Raw genomic sequence first — 21,202 nt, 5'->3', positions numbered from 1 at the left:
GGGTCATTTCAGAAATCAAGAATCAAAAGCAATGCCGTGACACTTGTTAACCCAAGATTACCCAGAATCCTCTGCAAACCCCACAGATTTGCTGTGTTTGATTTATCGCCTACCCCGTGCACCGAAACAGAAGGTCAACGCAGCGTATTCAAAGGCACTGCTGCCGTTTAGTGCCATCTGTCAGTCAAAGTGTTGCCTTGGCACTGAACCCTGTTTGTGGGGGAAGGGGGGGGGGGTGGTGGCAGGGGGGAGGGGGGCGTGGCAGTATCACAGGTAGGGATGGCAGTGTTACAGAGCCGTTAGGGAAGCGGGCCTGCAGCTCTGAGGTTGCAGGTTTGAACCCCAGCTGGGGCAGTGCCATTGTCACTGTATATCCTTGAGCGAGGTTACTTAACCCTGAATAGCTTTGGTAAATATCCAAATATCCAGCGGTGTGAATAGTTTGTATGTAAAAAAAAATAAAAATAAATAAAAAGTCACAAAAATGCCAGCCGGAAAATTCACACTGGATAAGAGTGTTTGTAAAATACCTCTAGAAAATAATCTGCTGTTCAACGCTTCCAGTTTAGGGCGTGACACAGAACTGCAAAACTGGTCACGGTGCATCCCATTCTCACCAGCACATCCCATAATGTAGAAAATTAAGGCTCAACTATGACATCTTTGAAAGAAAAGCTGAATGCATAGAAAATAAAATGGGGTTAAAAAAAATATATATAATAATAATAAATCTGATATGCACTACCATATATATTAAGCTCTGTATTTCAGCAACTAAAATTGCACACATCTCCCCAGTACCTCTACCTTTGACAAATAATACAAAAAACTAATTACACAACTTTTTTACCCCTCTTTGACCAAGCTTCATATTCTAGCCAATCAAGCGGCATCCTGCATGACCTCACAGGCTCTTCTCCTCTTTGCTGGGCTGGTGTTGGATATTTTCATCGGTTCCTCCTCGTTGCTCGAAGACTGCAGATTCCTGGAGGTTGGCTGGCAGTTGGAGCCTAACTGCGTGACAGTCGGTGATAAAAGTAGATGTAGCCCAAGTCTTTTGGAGGTCTTTCCGACAGACAGACTTTATGGTCATTGAAGATCACCCATCTATCACGAAAAAATAAAAAATAAATAAGACATTGACATAAATCACATCACAAATCACTATCAATAAAAATGGCCTCAGTGGAGTAACTCTTGGCAGGGACTCTACACTAGCGTGAAGCTATACCTAAATGTGCCAATAAAGATAAACCTCAATGAGACAATGAACTACACTAGCGTGAAGCTTTACCTAAATGTGGCAATGAAGCTATACCTCAATGACATAATGAACTGCACTAATTCCACCCATTTTTGTTTTAGAACGGTCTTTTTTGATAACAAGTGGAACAAAGTTCCTACGTCGGGATTGCATCCTAAAACAGCAGTCTGTGCAGTCTGCCATGTTGAACACACTAACTGAGACAACACACTAACTAGTCAGCTTTCTGTGTGCTAAGGCTTCAGTTTACCACACTGCTCTCCTGTAATTTGCATATCTCTGCATAGTGGACCGTGATAGGTTCAACACATCTGTGACATCACAAATTTTGCTCGGATTTCAGGGAGGTACGGAGAAACTTCTCCGTCTACAGTGGAAGAATGTGGAAGAAGGTACTCTGGTGACAAAGTTCTGTCAAAAAAAATCAATCTCTATAGTGAAAGTCATGATTCCAAGATGAGTCAACCATTAAAAAAAAACATGATATTGAGTGGAGGGGGCTTTTAAGGGGCGTGACCGAGTGCACTGAGAGTGGATGGTGATTGGATGGGCTCAGAGTGGATGGTGATTGGACGGGCTCAGAGTGGATGGTGATTGAATGGGCTCAGAGTGGATGGTGATTGGACGGGCTCAGAGTGGATGGTGATTGGGCGGGCTCAGAGTGGATGGTGATTGGACGGGCTCAGAGTGGATGGTGATTGGACGGGCTCAGAGTGGATGGTGATTGGACGGGCTCAGAGTGGATGGTGATTGGACGGGCTCAGAGTGGATGGTGATTGGGTGGGCTCAGAGTGGATGATGATTGGACGGGCTCAGAGCGGATGGTGATTGGACGGGCTCAGAGTGGATGGTGATTGGATGGGCTCAGAGCGGATGGTGACTGGGCGGGCTCACTTACCTCCCCTCTTTCTTAATGTGGCAGACGTAATGACCGGACATGGTTGATTCCCCCATGTGGCTGATGAAGGCGAAGAGCTCGTAACCTGCGGGGGAAAAAAAGTCAAACAACAAAAACAACAACAGACTCGTTTTAACAAACGGAAGACGGAAATCTGATCATCCCTGATCTCTAAACCGATTTTTCTAAACCTGAATTGCTGCAGCAAACCACCATTTAAAAGATAAGAAGAAGAGGAGGAGGAGTTATATATCCCAACGATATCATCGCCTCAAATGGAGTTTTTGCAGATAACAAAACACAATTTGTTTGCTTTTGAAACCTGTAATTACAGGTCACACTAAACACCCTGAAGATGTTGAAAACCCAGGACTGTGTCTTATCCACAACGACTTGCAAAAGACAAAAATGACAAAAAATTACGTTTGTACGCAATTCCCCTTTAACAAGTATAATCTCAAACCCCAATTTAAGAATGAAAAAATAAATCCTAGCAAGAATATCAGTTACATTTGTGGTTTCACATATACTGAACAGATCTGGAGGAGCAAAGCACAGTTCTGTTATGATGAAACCGAGTACAGCAGTTGGAGGAAACCAAACGCGAGTCTCTAGATCAGGGGACACTCCAATCCGGCCCTCGAGGCCAGAGTAGCGCTGTGCTGCTGGTTCCCTCTCTTCCCCTCTAATCAGGGACTGATTTAACCCTGGGACCCCAGGTGAGCGGGAATCTGTGGTCGGTCTGGCATTAATCACTCAGGTAAGCACTCGGTGGGGGGAAAAAAAAGGAACTGCCCGGCACTGCCACCGTCCTCCAGGGCCAGGCTCGAGCGTTCCCCCGGCGGCTCTAGATGGGTATCGAATTTGTCGTCTGCGATAACGGCAAAAGGCCGGTGAGTGCTCAGAGGAAGGGGGCCGCTTTCTATTTTTGCTCTGAGGGTGATGAAGACACTTCACGTTTATCCACACTGCACTCTGCAGGCACAGCCGACGCCGCGACAGGACCGCGGCGGCAGCACGACCAAGCGGGTCTGGGTCCATTCTAACGCTTAACTCTTCAGACGCCGGTAAAGTCTGAACAGACTTCTGAACAGCCTGTCCCTGAGAATGTCCTGTGGAGCCTGTTACTAACTAAAACCTGCAAGTTGTACAAAAATGTACGAAAGTACTGTGTTAGCAATATCTTTGAAAAGAGGCTTTTCCTTTTAAAACCGTCAGTAATCTAGAGTAATGTCAAAGTATCTAAACGGTAATAGTAATTTGAATTTTTAGCCAAGATCTCCCACCAATATAGAAGTCAGGGCCTTGCGGTGGCCAGCTCCTGCTTCTAAACTACAGGAAGTTCCGGTTGCTTCCAGGGCAACATTACAGTAGGGAACATCCAATGAAAGAGCTGGGCTAAAGTGACAGCTCTGTTGGGGGAGGAGCCTGGCAGTGACAGACAGAAAATCGAAAATGTCCCAATCAAGCACTGAAGGGTAAAACAAACTTGATCACGCCCCTTAATAAGGTTTCAGAAGATGAGTCATTAGAATGACTCAATGTCAGTGAAAGGGAGGTAGATAATTCCATGTTAGGTATATGGAGCTGACCACCGGTTAGTCTGTTATATCTGTGACTCTACTGCCAAGGCAGCTGTTAGGACCTGGTTGCTAAGGCCCCGCTACCAGCACAGTTGTTAGGACCTGGTTGTTATGGCCCTGCTACCAGCACAGCTGTTAGGACCTGGTTGCTATGGCCCCGTCACATGCACAGCTGTTAGGACCTGGTTGCTAAGGCCCAGTCACATGCACAGCTGTTGGGACCTGGTTGCTAAGGCCCCGCTACACGCCCTGGCCCGGGACACTCACGGCCGGGCCCGTCTCTGATCCGGGGTCCGAGGGGGTCCAGGTCGGGGGACAGCGTGGAGTCGCTGTGGGCGTTGCCGGTGGAGACGGCGTTGTCGTTGGGCTCTGTGTCGGCCATGTCGGACGCGGCCTCGCTCCCCTCCCCGCTGTCCGGGTGGGTGAAGATCCACTCCAGGGCCCGCTCCAGGTTATTGTTCTGGGCACACAGACACACACGCTGCTGTCAGAGAGAGCCAGCAGAACTGAACACACCTGCGCTATGAGCTAACACTAACTCAACACACAACACACCAGCGGTATGAGCTAACATTAACTCAACACTAAACACACCTGCTGTATGAGCTAACACTAACTCAACACTAAACACACCAGCGGTATGAGCTAACATTAATTCAACACTAAACACACCTGCTGTATCCACATTAACTCATTAACTCATGAATAGAGCCCTCGTGTTTGTTATGTTAAAGTTAAAAAGGCCAGAGAATTCAGGCCATTCTTGTGTGGTCAAAACCCTGGTAAACAGCCTTGTGTGGTCAAACCCCTGGTCAACAGCCTTGTGTGGTCAAAACCCTGGTAAACAGCCTTGTGTGGTCAAACCCTGGTAAACACCCTTGTGTGGTCAAAACCCTAGTTAACAGCCTTGTGTGGTCAAAACCCTGGTAAACAGCCTTGCGCGGTCAAAACCCTGGTCAACACCCTTGTGTGGTCAAACCCCTGGTAAACAGCCTTGTGTGGTCAAACCCCTGGTTGTGACCTGTACTGAAACATGAACTGATTTAGGAACTCTGATTCATCCCGGATGGATTCTGGAGCAGAGAGCGAACGCACACTGATGTCGTGTTCTTTTTTTGGACTGAGGTGAACACCCTCGCCCGCCTGGGCTATTATTGGAACGGCTGTCAGACGTCCAGTGCGTCACACACGGCACTTTTCTTTAAATTTTTTTAAATTTTATTTTATTTTTTTTTAAACGCACTAGTCACTGATTTGTTTTGAAGTGGGCACGGAAACAAACTAGACGCATCAAGACGTCATATGTTAAATGCAACCGTCACGCACTGGGAATTTCACAAGACGTAACTCGGTGGCGAAGGGTTTCTGTAAAGTGAGACAATCTACCAGCAACAAGTACAACTTTATTCAAGAGATAGCAAAGCGATCTTTGGTTTTACTGTATGGCAGTAACGATCTGAGGCGGGACACAGCAAATTCAATAGTACAGTGAACCGGCTATACTGTAACTTTACCTTGGGTCCAGTTACAGTTATTTTTGGGGAGCTTATTTAGAGAAAAGTTACACGTCTGTGTTTCATAGTGTGCTGAGCAGACTGAGGAGATGCGTTTTGTATTTTGTTTTTCAGCTTTAAAAAAAGGTCAAAACAAGCAAGGCTTCTCTCTTTCTCTTCCACCCAGAACAAGAGAAGAGAGAGCTGGACATGGTGAAATCAGTCCAGAAGTACAGGTTCGAGAGATTAACTGTATCACAAAGAAAACTTTCTTCATATTTTGAAGGGCTTTGGAAGGACAGCACCTTATAACGTGTTATTAAAAACAAAAGAGTGCCGTTTCAAGTATTTTAGCTTGCGCTATGAACACAAAGCATCTTGCTAACAATATGATGATGATGATGTTCATTTTCCTAACCATACGGTCGACAAACATTTTCATATGCCATTTTAAAAGCATCATAAAACAATGCACTAAATGAATGTGCTATAATTGCTACCTGACGCATAGCTCTGCTCAGATAATAACACTATCAGTCAATAATATGTTATTTAAATGCATCTGAATCGGAGCTTTGACAGACATGATCAGTCAACCTTCGTAACAGCGTCACGCAGTAAAAATACTCGTTAATATAACGCAAAATTTTCTAAACCACAAAGACCAGGAAGAGCCATTAAAACCCAAATGCACTGAGCACGCAAGTGGGTCAGCCAAGTTAATTATAGCCTTCACAGAACGAATATCAAGCGCTCAGTCAATATTCAGCCTTTCAATTTTAGATCTCTTGTAGACCGTTACATTTACTCTGGATTTTCTAATGAGTTCTTAAATAACCCCCCTCCCCCTTTTTGTTTTCTTTTGGGAAAAAAAAAACACATTTTCCATGTGAAAAAATTCTTGAGTTCAACTGAGAGCAACTGGTATGTCAGTATTTTCAGTTAAAATGTATTATTTGATTATACAAGTAGATTAGGCGGCTGTCTTGAAACTGCATGGGTGTAGCCTTCATTTCCGATTAATTTGGCAACACATCATATTTTGGTGCTTTATGAATACAGGGCCTGTATTCACAAAGCATCTCAATCTAGGACTTCTGATCTAGGATCAGAGACTGTTTTCATAAAGCATCTCAGTCTAGAACTGCTGAACTAAGATCAGATCATTTTATTCATAAAGCATCTGAGTCTAGGTGTGCGGATCTAGGATTACAGACTGTATTCATAAAGCATCTCAGCCTAGTTGTGCTGGTCTACGATTAGGGCCTGTATTCAAAAAGCAAATTCAAAACTCAAAATATGATTTCTGACCAAGGATCAGGGCCTGGCTGTATTCGTAAAGCATTTTAGAGCAGGGAGTGCTGACCAAGGATCAGGGCCTGTATTCACAAAGCATCTCGGAGCAGGGAGTGCTGATCCAGGACCCCTTTGTACCCAAACCTTATCTATTAACGAGTTAAAAACCCGAAGTTATCCTGGATCTGAGCCCAAGGTCAGAGTAGGTTAATCGGTTTTTGGTTTAGTTTTCCCTTTCTGACGTCATGATTTTATCAATTCAATCAACCGATCCCAGGACCCTTTTTCCTGAGCGCCTCCAGGCACAGGCATCCCCTGTCGATACCCTAACCTTCTTAAATATTACATCACGCCGCTTTGATTTAGCGCTCTCTCTCTAATCCAGTGGGACCAACGGTGAGAGAGAGCGTTAGTGCATCCACCAGAGTCGCCGCGTGAGCAACCCAGCCAGACCGGGCTGAGTACACTCCCAACCCAGCGAAGGGGGGGGGGGGTCAGAGCCAGACCTGGCTGAGTACACTGCCAACCCAGCGAGGGGGGGGTGGGGGGTCAGAGCCATACCTAGCTGAGTACACTCCCAACCCAGCGATGGGGGGGGGGGGGGTCAGAGCCAGACCTGGCTGAGTACAATGCCAACCCAGCGAGGGGGGGGGGGGTGTACATCGGTAAAGCACGGACTGGAAGCCCCCATGAGCTAACATGAGCCCAAGAAGTCTAAACTGACCCAGGAACAGCAGGCCCACTCAGAGATGCTTTATGAATAATGATTTTTTTAAAATGGTTTAAAAAAAAAAGTTGAATTGCATGGGGGGGAGGTGTTAGGGGAGGTAAAAATTCTCCCCAGCTATCTCACTTTTCACTTGACCCAGAATTAAGGCGCACACCAGTTATGATCACATGATACTGTGATAATGGAGGTTGCTACCGCCCGCCCGCACTGAAATGGGTAAAAAGACTTTTAGGTTCCCTCTGAGGCAGCCTTGGCGCACAGACCTGGTTACTCCTGGAGAATTTAAATCCATTATAAAGTGAAGAGAACCAGATGCTATTGGTCACTTTAACCGTTTTTTTTAAAAAACTCAGGCTTTTATCCATGTTGTATTATTGATTTTATGTAATCTTATTTGGGTGATCTGCATGGGCGTGAAACAGGCCGTTTCTGTAAATGGGCATGTGTGTGTGTGTGTGTGTGCTCGGTCAACCTGCCCCGCGTAAGTAAAGGTTAAATAAAAATTTAAATAAATGAATAAGGAGGCGGGGGCGAGGACACTCACGGTGCATTTGAGGGCCTGGATGCTCTGTTGCCGTGGGAACCCCATGGATATGAGGATGGAGACGCTCTCCTCGGGCGGCTGGTTGTCCAGGGCTGGGGGCGGAGCTCCGCCGGGGCTGGAGGGAGTGGCCTCCGAGGCGGCGGGCGTGGCCATGGGCTCCGCGAAGTCTGGGGGAGGGGGGGGGGGGGGGGCACAAAGGGGAGACACTTCCTGTCAGACAGCCCGGGAAAATCCGTGGCGGCAGGAAGTCGCTGGTTTCCAACGGAAACCCAGACTGAGGATGTTGGCCTACACCACCGATCCAGGTCACATATGCACTAGACAAACTTCAAACTATACACACTGTCCTGTGTTAATCCCAAAACTCACTCTATCCGCTCAGCCAACTGACTAACTCATGAGATAAAATGATTATCTCCTAGTTTTAACACCCCATTGCTTACCAATGAGATATTTTTCATTGCTTACAATCTTCTCTTGAACGATGCTTGCAGTGTAAAATCTGATCAACTGTAAGATCTGCTGTAAAGATGCACTGTATTAAAACAGACAGACAAAATGAAAGCACAGAACTTAGAGAGCTTAAACGAAGGGTCACGCAGACCCTCTAGCATAGAGTAGCTCTGAAGATCCTGCCCACTCCTGTCCCAAGAAAGCTTCAGTCAACAGCTGGTTTTCCAGCTCTCTTTAAACCCATTAAGGTGTGACATCACAAATATGATTAGAATGTTACATCAGCATTAGAATGTTCAGTCTAGAACAATCATTACTGGCGACTGAAAAGCAGTGGAGTTCTAGAACACTGACTTAGAATCTTGAAAAAAACAAACAAAAAAAACATTCCAACATACTCTCCAAAGGGCTAAAGAACAAACAGGCTCTGCGCCAAAGATGGAAGTGTAATTGGTTCAATCAAGACAAAGATCAGCTGAAATTTTGGGGTTTGAAACCAGGCTGGGATGAATTCTTGCAGACACTACAGCCCTTCTGAGGCTCTGAACGCTCTATTGCAGAGCAGGAGTTGCTCCTGAAATCTTGTCAATTCATCCATTCAAAAGAGCACCACTTAATTCTGTTCCTGAAAATGGCTTCCATCCATTTAACGCAGTTTAAAGTGCGCAATTTCACGCCTTTCCCAGAAAACGCCTCCAAACAGGAAACAGGATCTGAGTCTGACGTAGGTTAATGTGATCACTTAGGCTTAAATTGCTTCACAATGCGTCCTTGAAATGATTATTCATCGTTTTACCCTCCGTGATTCAATTGCTCACATTTCACACATTCGGAAGAAAAAAATAAAACCTGTGTACTAGCCCTCTGAACTGCGGAATGATGCAGTTACTTATTTCAATATAATTTGAGCAATATCTATGAGCTAAAAGCTCCCACTTTTCTCATTCACTGCTGCATGTAACAGAAACAGCTATTATTACTCCTTATTGCAGCCAATAAGACTCTAACCAACCAAAGACGTGAACAGTTTATGTAAAACGCCTTTAAAGCGCGTCATGCTCAACACACTTTAAAGAAAAAAAAAAAAAAAAAAGGCTGCTCTGCTTCCATTCAAAACCAGGGGTCCAAGCAGGATGGGTGCCCTGGCGAGGGGACTGAACCCCACACAAAGCAGAGGGGGAGACTTGTCTCTGGCTTCAGAGCTGGCCGTCCCTAAACACTTCCATTTCCCTGTGCCGACAGTTCGCTCTTCCAGAATGAAAACGGAAGTCTGTACTCTAGCCACACTCTAGCGCATTACATTGCATTACATTTATTTAGCAGACGCTTTCATCCAAAGCGACGTACAAAAGGTGCATATCAAGGTCGCTGGAACGACTACAGGACACGGGTTCGATGAGGGGGTGACACAGCTCAGGAGGTAAGAGCGATTGCCTAGCAGTCGGAGGGTTGCCGGTTCAAACCCCGCCCTGGGCATGTCGAAGTGTCCCTGGGCAAGACACCTAAGCCCTAACTGCTCTGGCGAATGAGAGGCATCAATTGTAAAGCGCTTTGGATAAAAGCGCTATATAAATGCAGTCCATTTACCAGGTGCGATACTCATTTCAGTGCAGCCACTTCCTCGTTCCGTTGGGCTCGTTCCAGACAAAAATACATCGAGAGCTTTTCGGCTGCCATCGCTCTCCTTCACCTCCTCTACCTCTAGTCTTTCCCGTGCTGTTCTGCAGCCCGTCATATTCTGTCAGCGAGGAGGGTTTACTCCAGAGAGAAAGAACAGGCGGCAGAGAGTGTTTTACACGTACCTCAGACGGGGGTGGAGGGGGCGGGACTATATGGTGTCCTCGTCACAGGGTGCAAGACACTAAGGCAGTCCGATATATCATGCTTTTCAACGTACCAATGTCATTTATGTGGTATGTAGCGGCAATCGTAATTTTACATGAAGTTGTATATGTATATAAAAATATATTTGCACAAATCAAATGGCGTTAGCGATGCTTAGGCACCCTGCCTTGGGCGATATTAAAAGCGACCGATAAGTCACTATAATGGGGGAAAAAAAAAAATCTCTTTCATATCTCTGAGTTTATGAATGTCAACAAATTTACATTCGCAGCGAGAAACTGCTGGCTAAATATCGGGGAAACATGTAGCACACAGAAATCATAAACGCCGCATGGAGGATATGGTGCTTCTCCACTCACACAACATGGCCTTGTTTTTATACAAACGGCCTCTCGTTTATATAATGGCCTCTACACACAGACGCCGGATCGTTTCACTGCCGACGTTTCAACCGCGGTTGTAATGGGTCCTTCACTAGAGGAAAAGAAAAAAAAATAATAATAATAATAATAAAATGAATGGTTGCTTTCGGATGGGCAGGAGATGAAGCTCCTCTTATTTTTGAAGAGAATCGCTCTCCAGGACGGAACTCTCGCGTCCGAACCCGCGATCCGCGGCACGGCTCGCATTACCCAGAGAGGCTGCCGAACGCTGATTGCGTTCGACATCAAATCGACTCAGCCAATCACCGGCCAGAACCTATTGTTGAGGAGCACGATTTACGAGGCGCGGCTTGGAGGGAGAAAAAAAAAAAACCCGCTCTAGGAAAAAGCAGAAACGAGTCAAGCGTTTCCCCCGGTTACGCTACATAATACCCTTTTCAAACGGTCAGGCGTCAGCTGTAATGACAGGGGTCGGTGTGAGCGAGTGGTGGTTTATGGACAAGGACAGGCTGGCGGGCGCTACTTAAGTGGGGGGGGGGGGGAGGAGCTCCACCCCCATCAAAGATCACAACTTGGTACATTCCGTCTTAGCCTCACGATAATTGGCATGACCTTCCTTTGATGTGTCAGAACAGAATCTTTCGCCTGCATCTGCGAGAGGCCATTTGAAGCGATGATGATGTCCAGAGGCTATCGCTGGTCCACCTGCTATTATTCATGCGCGGTTCTCTTCTGAATCGGACAACAACTGAGTAACGATGAAAAAAAAAAACGAAAAAAAAACATGCCGTTTTCGCCATTTCAAACCACAAGTCACACAACGATAAGCACAAATTCTGAGGGTCTTCTTTTTGAGTATTCTTTTAGTTTAATCCCAGCTGCAGCCTCCTCTAAATTTCCTGTATCCATTCTCTACACCTAGGAGAGGGGGGAGGGGGGGATGGGGTGGCGGGGGAGGGAAGGGGTTATACTCAGGTGGCTTCATTATTTCGGGGTGGGGTTCTGTGCACTAGCACGGCTGTGGGCTGATAGACTATGACTGTATCATTATATGCGACACATCAGGAATGTGATAAACACACGATAAACACATGATTTCCAAGTTTGAGGACGAACTCATTAAATAATATTTTTTTTCTGCCGTTCCTGTTGGCGGGGGTCGCACATGCTCAGAAGCGACAGCCAACGAGCCACGAGTCGCCATCTCCGCTCCGCAGCTGAGGAGGGCCTTGGGGGGGGGGGTATCTCTGGAGACCCGCTCCGTCACTGTGGAGACGGAAGGATCGGAAGCTTGTGTTCCCAAAAAAAACCCCCCCACCGGGAGAACAAAAGGGGGAAAGTTTTCGAAAACTCGCCTCACCTGAACGAGGAACAATCAGCAGTGGCACAGCGGGTCCCAAACTGTGGGTTAGGGACCCCCCCCCCCCCCCCGAAAAGTCACGGTGGGCACAGGGCAAGTCTTTTTTTTTTTGGCTATGTGTTATTTTAACTGCACACTCTCCAGTGACATTCGAAACAGTCACATTAAGCCAAACACACTAGTGCACCCCTGTTCTAAATCGTTGCTGTGGAAATGCAGCCCCTGCTGGCTGCTGGGAAACCCCTGATGAGGGTTAATCTACCTTTCCCCCCCCCCCCCCTGCCTTTGACCACCTCTGCTGCTTTTCCTTTACCCGAGGAGGGAGAAGCGACACCCCGGTGTCCTCTCCCCCTTGGTTTCACCCCAGGGACGACGCTACGGTACGTTTGGGGGGTCACCTTCTCTAAGCATGCCGCTACGGTACGTTTTGGGGTCACCTTCCCCTTTCTTATCGCCTCGTTAGCTCTTAGGGGCTTTATGCTGCCAGCAAAGCCGATAATAATTATAAAATCCACTCAAAAAACAGATTGGGCGCCGCACAAAGGAGCTTCAAGTGTGAAGGGAGGAGAGGCATCCCTGTGGAAGGCTAACGAGCTAACGTGCATTAGCACGTTAGCACGTTAGCATCAACTCGTCAGCCATTTTTACACACAATAGATATATCCACAATAAAGACGCTAAATGAGGCTTCCGCCCGTCCGGGCCACCGTTCTCCTTCGCCTCGTCCTCCGTTTTCTCCATTTCTTCAACGAGAGGAGGCAACCAAGACAGACACACAAAAAAGTGAAGCTTTAAAAACGGTGTGTAATGTTCCTGAAGGGTGAGGAACGTCTAGTTCAGAAATTAGCGAACTGGCATACAGGCCCGTTCATAGTTACCAGGTAACCTTAAAAAGGAGAGCAACAGAGACCAACACTGTGTAGAAAACACAGCACAGGGAAAAGTGTGCGGCAGTCTAGCTACATCCCCAACCCCCCACACACACACCCCCACCCCCAAAATATGATAAACAACCTTGCCTTTCGGGAATAACCTCCCCTCCTGCAGCAGCACCACATTTTAACCCCAGATACGCCCCTTCGGGGAAGGAGGAAGAGACGGATTCCTCTCTGCATGAGAAAAGCACCGACTTCGTGGAGTCTGGTTGGAAGCCGTGAGCGCGATGCAACGCACACCTAACGGATAAATTTACCGCCGAGCTCAGCACGGCCGACGGTAAACGCGACGCAGTTCAGAGAACGCCCAGCAGGGGTCACCTGCCGATAAACTGCTCGGATACCCGACCCGCCTGCTCATCGTGAAAAATGAATGAAATCGGAGATCAAGATCAATATAATAAAAAGGTAGGATTTTCGGTCTAAATCACCTCTGCTAAAGCACAAAGTGCAGAGTTTTTACAGGTTTTTTAGGAGATCGGTGAGGCGTGCTCATAATATTGCCAGCTCCAGAGCAGAGGTGGAAGAATCCAGGTCCAGAAAGTAAAAGTCCTCCCCAGTATTTTGTTCCAATCAACTGAACTTGCTAATTAGCCCAATTCTTCAGTCTTCAGGAGGTGGAAGTAATTCGCGAAATCAGCCGGCTGAGTTCATGGGTGGAAGAAAGACATGACAGGACTTTTACCTTCTGACCCCTGGACTTTCAACTCTGCTCCAGGGGACGATAAGGAAAAAAAATAGCGCACCACTGGTACAGTTGCATTCAAAAATATAGCAGACATTCTTATCCAGAGCGACTCGCACAAGTGCGTACATAAAGCTCCAGCCAATGACCAGAGCTGACGGAGGGTCATCGGAGCAAACGCAGTAAATACGTGAACCTACAACATAAACTTGAGTGTGACTGTAGGTGTTCGATGGAGATTAACCCTTTAAGGTATGACATCACAAACATGTGATCAAAACGTACTGAACTGAACATTCTAACGCTGATGTCACAATCACCGCCGGCGAGTATTAAGGCAACAGAGTTCTAGAACACCAACGAAAAAAACATTCCAACAAACCTACTCTCCAAAAGGGCTGAGGATGCAGTTCTTTAAGTGGCAGTACCTGAAGGTGCAGCGTAGGCAGGGCAGCTAAGACCATGATAAATGGGGGGGCAATTCACCTCCCCCTACCCTAGGTTCTGCCACACCTGAGCCCGGACGCTGGGAGCTCACCTGGCTCCTCCATGTGGGCGATGATCCAGTTGAAGGCCATCTCGGGGCCCATGTTCCCGGTGTAGTACACCGCCTTCCTGCAGGCCTCCAGCGGGAACCCCATCTCGGCCAGCTGCATCACGGACGCCTCGTCTATTTCTGGAGCTGAGGAATCAGAAGAAGAAGAAGAAGCAGAAGAATAAGAAAAAAAAACAAACATCATCAGCTCCTGAAGCACATCGTACCCCGCGGCGATCCGTCCTCTCTGGGCCTCATTAAAGAGAGTCCAGACCAGTGGTCTCCAACCCTGGTCCTGTAGAGCTACAGGGTCTGCTGGTTTTTGTTTTCACCTCAAAATCAGCACCCAACTGAGACCCAAGACACCGGGCGAGTTGAGTTAACTGTGTAATCAACTGCTCTAATTGATTCATGAAGTGCAGAGTCACTATGAAAACCAGCAGACCCTGTAGCTCTCCAGGACCAGGGTTGGAGACCACTGGTCCAGGCACACCGCTCCCTTTGTTCCACTTTGATCCTGCTGATTAATTTTTCACAAAAGGAATAACTGACTGAAAAGTCACCTGCGACTACTCACACTTTGTATTTTCAAAAAAAACAGCAAGCTTAAAAATACAAACGGTGTAATAATAAAATGTTTCAAACTGAAATGACCAAACTACAACACTTACGCTAAATAATTACCAGGTGCATTTAAAACGGAAGTGAAATGTATACTTACAGTCCATAGAACTGTTCATTGAGCTATCTGGGGGAATAAAAGAAAAAAAAACATTGAACAAAATTAGGCAAAATGGCACCCAAGTGATCTTCATTACTGAAACCAAACGTGTTAAAAAAAGAAAGTCATTTGCAAACTGTCATTTAAGAACGGAGGCATCAATGTAATATGCAACCAGCGCAGCATAAATGAGAAATTTATTTCAACAAAACATTGATGAATATGTCTGTGCCGTTCCATTCTTGTCAGCACGTATCTTCTGACATTCAAATTTATTACGGACTGGTTGCAGCAATGGTCTGCAATTCAAAGTAAAATTGACTGTATATTCAAATTCGGTGACAGGCTGTGTAAGAATTGTTTCATTTGGATTCGGTTCAAATGTTTTTAAAAGCACAAACGCAAACGGTTTCTGTTCTGTTGGGGAAAGCCAGTGAAAATACCCTCATTCAAATGGTGAGGGTCAAAATAAATGCTAAATATTGTTTTGTGGATGTATTTCACTCCACCAATAATCGCTTATGCGACATGATCAAATGCATTTCATTTAAAAAGACAAATGAGTGTTACGCTTTCAAATTTCGATGTACCCCCCTCCCCCCAGCGGTACGGCATTAATGCAAATTTAATGCGATGCCGACTTCAATAAAATAACAAAAACAGACACAGTTCACTGGAAGCCAGAGCAAAAAGCAAACAGAAGCGCTCCTTTATAAAATATGCAGAGCGCCTCATTGCGAGCGTACACTTTGATCGAAATACGCGGGCGGCGGAATACAACGGGGAGCTCAACAAGGGGCGACGGAACAGGGCAATTTGGAGGACCGCGAACGGATTAGCCCTCGAACGGGGGAAGACGATTCCGTGGCGGTGCTTCGCTCTCGGTGGGAGAGAAGGAGAACGGGCCCGCGTTGGTAAGTTGTGATTTATCGGCGGCGGTACAGGCCGAAAGGACAAACCGCGCCGGGCTCTTGGATTTATGTAGGTCACGGGTTGTAAATGCGGTGTGAACCGCACTGCTTTTTTTTCAGCCCCGCCCACTTCTGACCACCATAATTTATAAACGGGGTTAAGGAACGGCACACGTGAACTCTCCCTCGTGGACATATTATAGTTCGCAAACATCATAAACAACCCCCTCCCCCCTCCACCCCTAGTTTAATTCCCCCTGAAAAAAGAAGAATAAATTTATGATACTGTTTCCCAGATAAATTATCTGGGCTATTTTTAGAGAAGATATTACCACCTATGCTAAGAACACTCTATCAAAGACAGAAATAAAGGATGTGACATTTATTCATAAGAAAGCACAGTGACCATTGAAAGGCTACTCATCACCAATACAATACACTCACAGCCAAATGGCATCTACCACACACATTAAAACATGATGGACTACCCTGAATATCTGATGTTTTGGGATGTCAGAGGTTACAATATTAGCTGTGGGTCTGTCACACTGTGATAGTGCCACATTCTGAGAGTGTCTGTGGTGTCTATGTATGTGTTTGTAGTACAGGGTCAGTGGTACAGGGTCAGTGTTAGGGTCTGTGTTTGTGTCAGTAGTACAGTGTCTGTGGTACAGGGTCAGTGTTAGTGTCTGTAGTACAAGGTCAGTGTTTGTGGTACAGGGTCAGTGGTACAGAATCAGTGTTAGTGTTTGTAGTACAGGGTTGCTGTTTAATGTCTGTAGTACAGGGTCAGCAGTACAGTGTCTGTAGTAGAGTCAGTAGTACAGTGTCAGTAGTACAGTCAGTAATACAGCGTCTGTATTATGGGGTTTGTAGTACAGGGTCAGTGGTACAGGGTCTGTAGTACATTTGTCAGTGGTACAGGGTCAGTAGTACAGTGTCTGTAGCAGTGTCTGTAGCACAGAGTCAGTAGTACAGTGTCTGTATTACAGGGTCAGTAGTAAAGAGTCAGTAGTACAGTGTCTGTAGCAGTGTCTGTACTGCAGGATCAGTAGTACAGTGCCTGTAGTACAGGGTCAGTAGTAAAGAGCCAGTAGTACAGTGTCTGTAGCGCAGGGTCAGTAGCACAGTGTCTGTAGCAGTGTCTGTAGTGCAGGGTCTAGTACAGTGTCTGTAGTACAGGCTGAGTTGTACAGGGTCAGTAGTACAGTGTCTGTAGCACAGAGTCATTAGTACAGTGTCTGTAGTACAGAGTCAATAGTACAGTGTCTGTAGCAGTGTCTATAGTACAGGGTCAGTAGCACAGTGTCTGTACTACAGTGTCTGTAGTAGAGTCAGTAATACAGTGTCTGTAGTACAGGGTCAGTGTTTGTGTCAGTAGTACAGGGAAGGCGTCGGCGCTCACACCTCTGGTGTCCTCGGGAATGACGATGGGGGGCGTGAGGTCAGGAAGCTCCTCCTCCCCGGCCTGCAGGCCCGAGGCCCGGAGCCGGGACAGGTCCAGGAAGTCCGGCACGTCGATGGACACGTCTGAGGGGACATTTCCACCGAAACAGGAGATAAGAACCCAACAAAGCCTCCTGTGAAAGCACTAAACGTGCCAGCACACAAAGGGACATGTCCTCCTCCACACAGCCAGTAGCTCTAGTTTCACCAGAACAAAAAGAAATACATCAATAAATCAATAAATAAATAAATCAATAAATAAATAAATAAAGGTTGCAGCTTAAGCAAGTACATGTTAAATAAATACGCCAAGTGAATAAGTCCAAACAGATTTAGTCAATAGTTGAGAAATGCACTAGACGTTCTGTTCCAATGCAGACGTTCTTTATTTTCTGAAATATATTAAAGACTATGCAAAAAAAAAAAACTGAATTCATTTTAAGCCACTCATAAAGGTTCTGGTCACATTCTGTCCATCAATGTGAAATGGCACCCAGGGTTTGTCTATGTAATTTGTTATATTTCCAAGTCAGTTTCCCCTAATCAAGGACACGCTCTCATGGTTAAATTCCTGGTTAAGTGAGCACAGCACAAGTACGCTTCTAAAATAGTCTGATCTCAGAAAAGCTGTTATGGGATTCTGGTTACATCATTTATATAATGCTGTCTTAACGACTACTTGTATTTTTATTTATTTATTTTTATTTTTATTTTTCCATAGATTGCGTTGTTGCCGTTCTCGTTGTTAGTGTTAATCAGTTTAACCATCAGGGTCCAAGTTGAACTATGCGGTTGTTCCCTGTACTTGGACCGGTACTTCTCTCTAGGGGTTTCGTCATACTTGTTCCTGGTTATGGTTATACACTTTGTTGTACGTCGCTCTGGATAAGAGCGTCTGCCAAATGCCTGTAATGTAATGTAATGTAATATAAAACATACAATCCAGTCTGTACAATTTCATCTGAACAAACACATGAAAGGCCACACCTTTGCAGAACGGTGATTTGACTGCAGGCCTCCTGTTAGAAGATTCTGCCTCTAACAAAATTTCACCTGACAATATCAAGGGGGTACTACTGTACACGGTTCTAATTTCAGCAGACGTTGCATTCACGAAACTAAGAGATCGTACACAAAAGCCGCAATAACTAGGAACACGTTTCTGAAGAGAAACAGCATCAAAGAAGAGTTTTCTGGTGTGCTTTGGATTTTAAAATAACTGGTCACCTTTGATCTATACCCATACTCTCAAAAGGATGAAAAAAACCTCTGCCAGCACATGGTGTAGAATACTTTAACCTTTTATATTTGTGTGTTTCATTTGAAAGTTGCTTTCTTCAAACACGTCCCTCCTGGACTCCTCTCCTTGCTAATCTCAGCAAACAACAATGCCCTCTGCTGGACAGCTGTGCCACTGCAGCGGAATCTGGCCAATGTTTGAGGTCAGTTTCAGTGCAAGTGTTATGTAGTGAAATAATGGCCATTTTACCAGGTGTGTGCCAATTCAAATTGGCTTGTCAAGCAGATATAATTTCCCTCAAACTGAACTGCTTTCACCCCAGTTGAAATAACACCACTTTTAAAGCAGCATTTGAGCTGGCATTGAACACAATATCTGAACATACAAACACTGTCATGAAAATTGTGAATGATTGTGAATGAGGAATTTTACAGTTCACATCTTCAACTGAAGCCACATCATTCTCTCAAACCCTCCACATCACTCACTCACCTAATTTCTTGGGGACCCAGTCCACCCCAAATGTGAACTTCTTGATCTGTAGAACCAAGTACTCGGGGAACGAGGCAAACCGGGACGTCCTAGAAGGGGAAAAAAAAGACAGTCAAAAGATTAGGGATGGAGTTTCAAAGAAAACTGGGTGAAACAGGTGAATGACACTCAGGTATTATTCACTCAATATGGACAGCCCAACCCCTTCATTACTGACACTAATGATTTTGATTAAGTGTCATACACCTTACGAGCCCCAGCCCAAGAGACCCTATAAGAAATAAGACATTATAGCGAAACATTCACTGTGTGCATTATACATTAATTCATAGCCTGGTTGTACACTTCAGCACAGCCCCTGCTTACTTCACTCCGGCGGATTTGGCCTGCAGCGCGGAGCTCCAGAAGTCCGCCACGTTATCCGGCTCAGTGAAGGCCTGCAGGCAGGCGGTGAAGGGGATGCGGGCCCTCACGGGCTCCGGGGGGGTCTGGCCGCCCTCCTCAGCCTCCAGCCGCTTCGCCTCGTACGCTATCAGCTCCTCTGCGGGACAACAGGAGAGCGGCACGCTTAGCATCATACGCTAACAGCTGTGGAGAGCTCCACACTTAGCATCATACGCTAACAGCTGTGGAGGGCTCCACACTTAGCATCATACGCTAACAGCTGTGGAGGGCTCCACACTTAGCATCATACGCTAACAGCTGTGGAGGGCTCCACACTTAGCATCATACGCTAACAGCTGTGGAGAGCTCCACACTTAGCATCATACGCTAACGGCTGTGGAGAGCGCCACACTTAGCATCATACGCTAACAGCTGTGGAGGGCTCCACACTTAGCATCATACGCTAACGGCTGTGGAGAGCGCCACACTTAGCATCATACGCTAACGGCTGTGGAGAGTGCCACACTTAGCATCATACGCTAACGGCTGTGGAGAGCGCCACACTTAGCATCATACGCTAACGGCTGTGGAGAGCTACACGCTTAGCATCATACGCTAATGGCTGTGGAGAGCTCCACACTTAGCACCATACACTAACAGCTGTGGAGGGCTCCACACTTAGCATCATACGCTAACAGCTGTGGAGGGCTCCACACTTAGCATCATACGCTAACAGCTGTGGAGGGCTCCACACATAGCATCATACGCTAACGGCTGTGGAGAGCTCCACACTTAGCATCATACGCTAACAGCTGTGGAGAGCTCCACACTTAGCATCATACGCTAACAGCTGTGGAGGGCTTCACACTTAGAATCATATGCTAACAGCTCCTCAACAGGAGAGCTCCACACTTAGCAACTTCTAGAACTTTTTACATCTTATCGATGCGTACAGCTGGATATATACTGAAGCGATTAGGTTAAGTACCAAGCTCAAGGGATCGTACCCACAGCCTCTGAGTGATTAGCCCAGTTCGCTAACCACCACACTGTCACCGCGGGCAGTGCTTACCTCGGTTGGTGGCGGCCTCGACGGGCACGGGCAGCTGCATGAGGTAGTCCACCCGCTGCGTGTAGCGCACCTTGCGCGACTGACAGCACTGCACCCGCTCCTCCACCAGGAAGCGGAACACGTCGCTGGGGTTCTCCGACCCCACGCTGTTCCTCTGGAAACACACACACACACACACACAGCGTAGCGTTAAGCCAGGATTATACACGCGCGCACGCACACACACAGTCATACACACACACATGCACACTCACAGACACACACACACACACACACACATAGCTTTAAGCCAGGATTATAGACACACGCATGCACACACACAGTCATACACACACACACGCACAGACACAACACAGTCAGACACACACACACACACGCACACATACACACACACACACACACACACACACACAGTCTCTCACTCTCTCTTTCACACACACACACACACACACACACAGTCTCTCACACATACACACATAGTTTCTCACACATGCACAAACACACACACACACACACACACACAGTCTCTCTCTCACACATACACACACACACACAAAACTCAGATCAAATGATCAGTCTATTTATGCTAAAACAGGTCATTAAATCATCAGACTCATGGAAATGCACCTAGACTCGAGCAGTGGCAAGGATAAGCTCGTAACACACAGACTACACGCAAGCCTTACAGAACCTGGCACTGAAACGGCTACAGCCCTAAACACACACACACCTTAGCCGCAGCGTGCTCCATTCAGAAGTCCCACCCAAAAGCCTGTTAAACACAACCGTTTAAAATACCTGGGGCCAAAGCGCGTAAATTACGTGAGAATACGAGCGCGGATTATTGGCAGTTAGCGGGTGATCGGGGGTCGCTGCGTATAAAACTTAACGAGTTTATTTCAGGACGTAGTAAGGGGGGGGGGGGGGCGCCG

At 46.5% G+C, this 21,202-nt stretch overlaps 1 protein-coding gene across 1 annotated transcript in view; it reads right to left on the bottom strand.

The window, feature by feature from the left end:
- Window positions 1-233: 233 nt before the first annotated feature.
- Window positions 234-21,202, bottom strand: part of usp13 (ubiquitin specific peptidase 13) — a 39,129-nt gene continuing 18,160 nt past the window's right edge. The window contains exons 12-21 of the mRNA XM_035413646.1: window positions 20,271-20,424; window positions 19,181-19,355; window positions 18,815-18,903; window positions 17,044-17,166; window positions 14,726-14,752; window positions 14,008-14,151; window positions 7,809-7,975; window positions 4,013-4,205; window positions 2,163-2,247; window positions 234-1,107 (exon numbers count right to left, since the gene is read on the bottom strand). Coding sequence (XP_035269537.1) covers window positions 1,011-1,107; window positions 2,163-2,247; window positions 4,013-4,205; window positions 7,809-7,975; window positions 14,008-14,151; window positions 14,726-14,752; window positions 17,044-17,166; window positions 18,815-18,903; window positions 19,181-19,355; window positions 20,271-20,424 — 1,254 coding nt within the window. The 3' untranslated portion in view covers window positions 234-1,010. The remainder of the gene's footprint in view (window positions 1,108-2,162; window positions 2,248-4,012; window positions 4,206-7,808; window positions 7,976-14,007; window positions 14,152-14,725; window positions 14,753-17,043; window positions 17,167-18,814; window positions 18,904-19,180; window positions 19,356-20,270; window positions 20,425-21,202) is intronic.

Source organism: Anguilla anguilla, chromosome 4, assembly GCF_013347855.1.
Source record: "Anguilla anguilla isolate fAngAng1 chromosome 4, fAngAng1.pri, whole genome shotgun sequence".
Lineage (NCBI taxonomy): Eukaryota > Metazoa > Chordata > Actinopteri > Anguilliformes > Anguillidae > Anguilla > Anguilla anguilla.
This window is presented reverse-complemented; position numbering and strand designations above follow the sequence as displayed.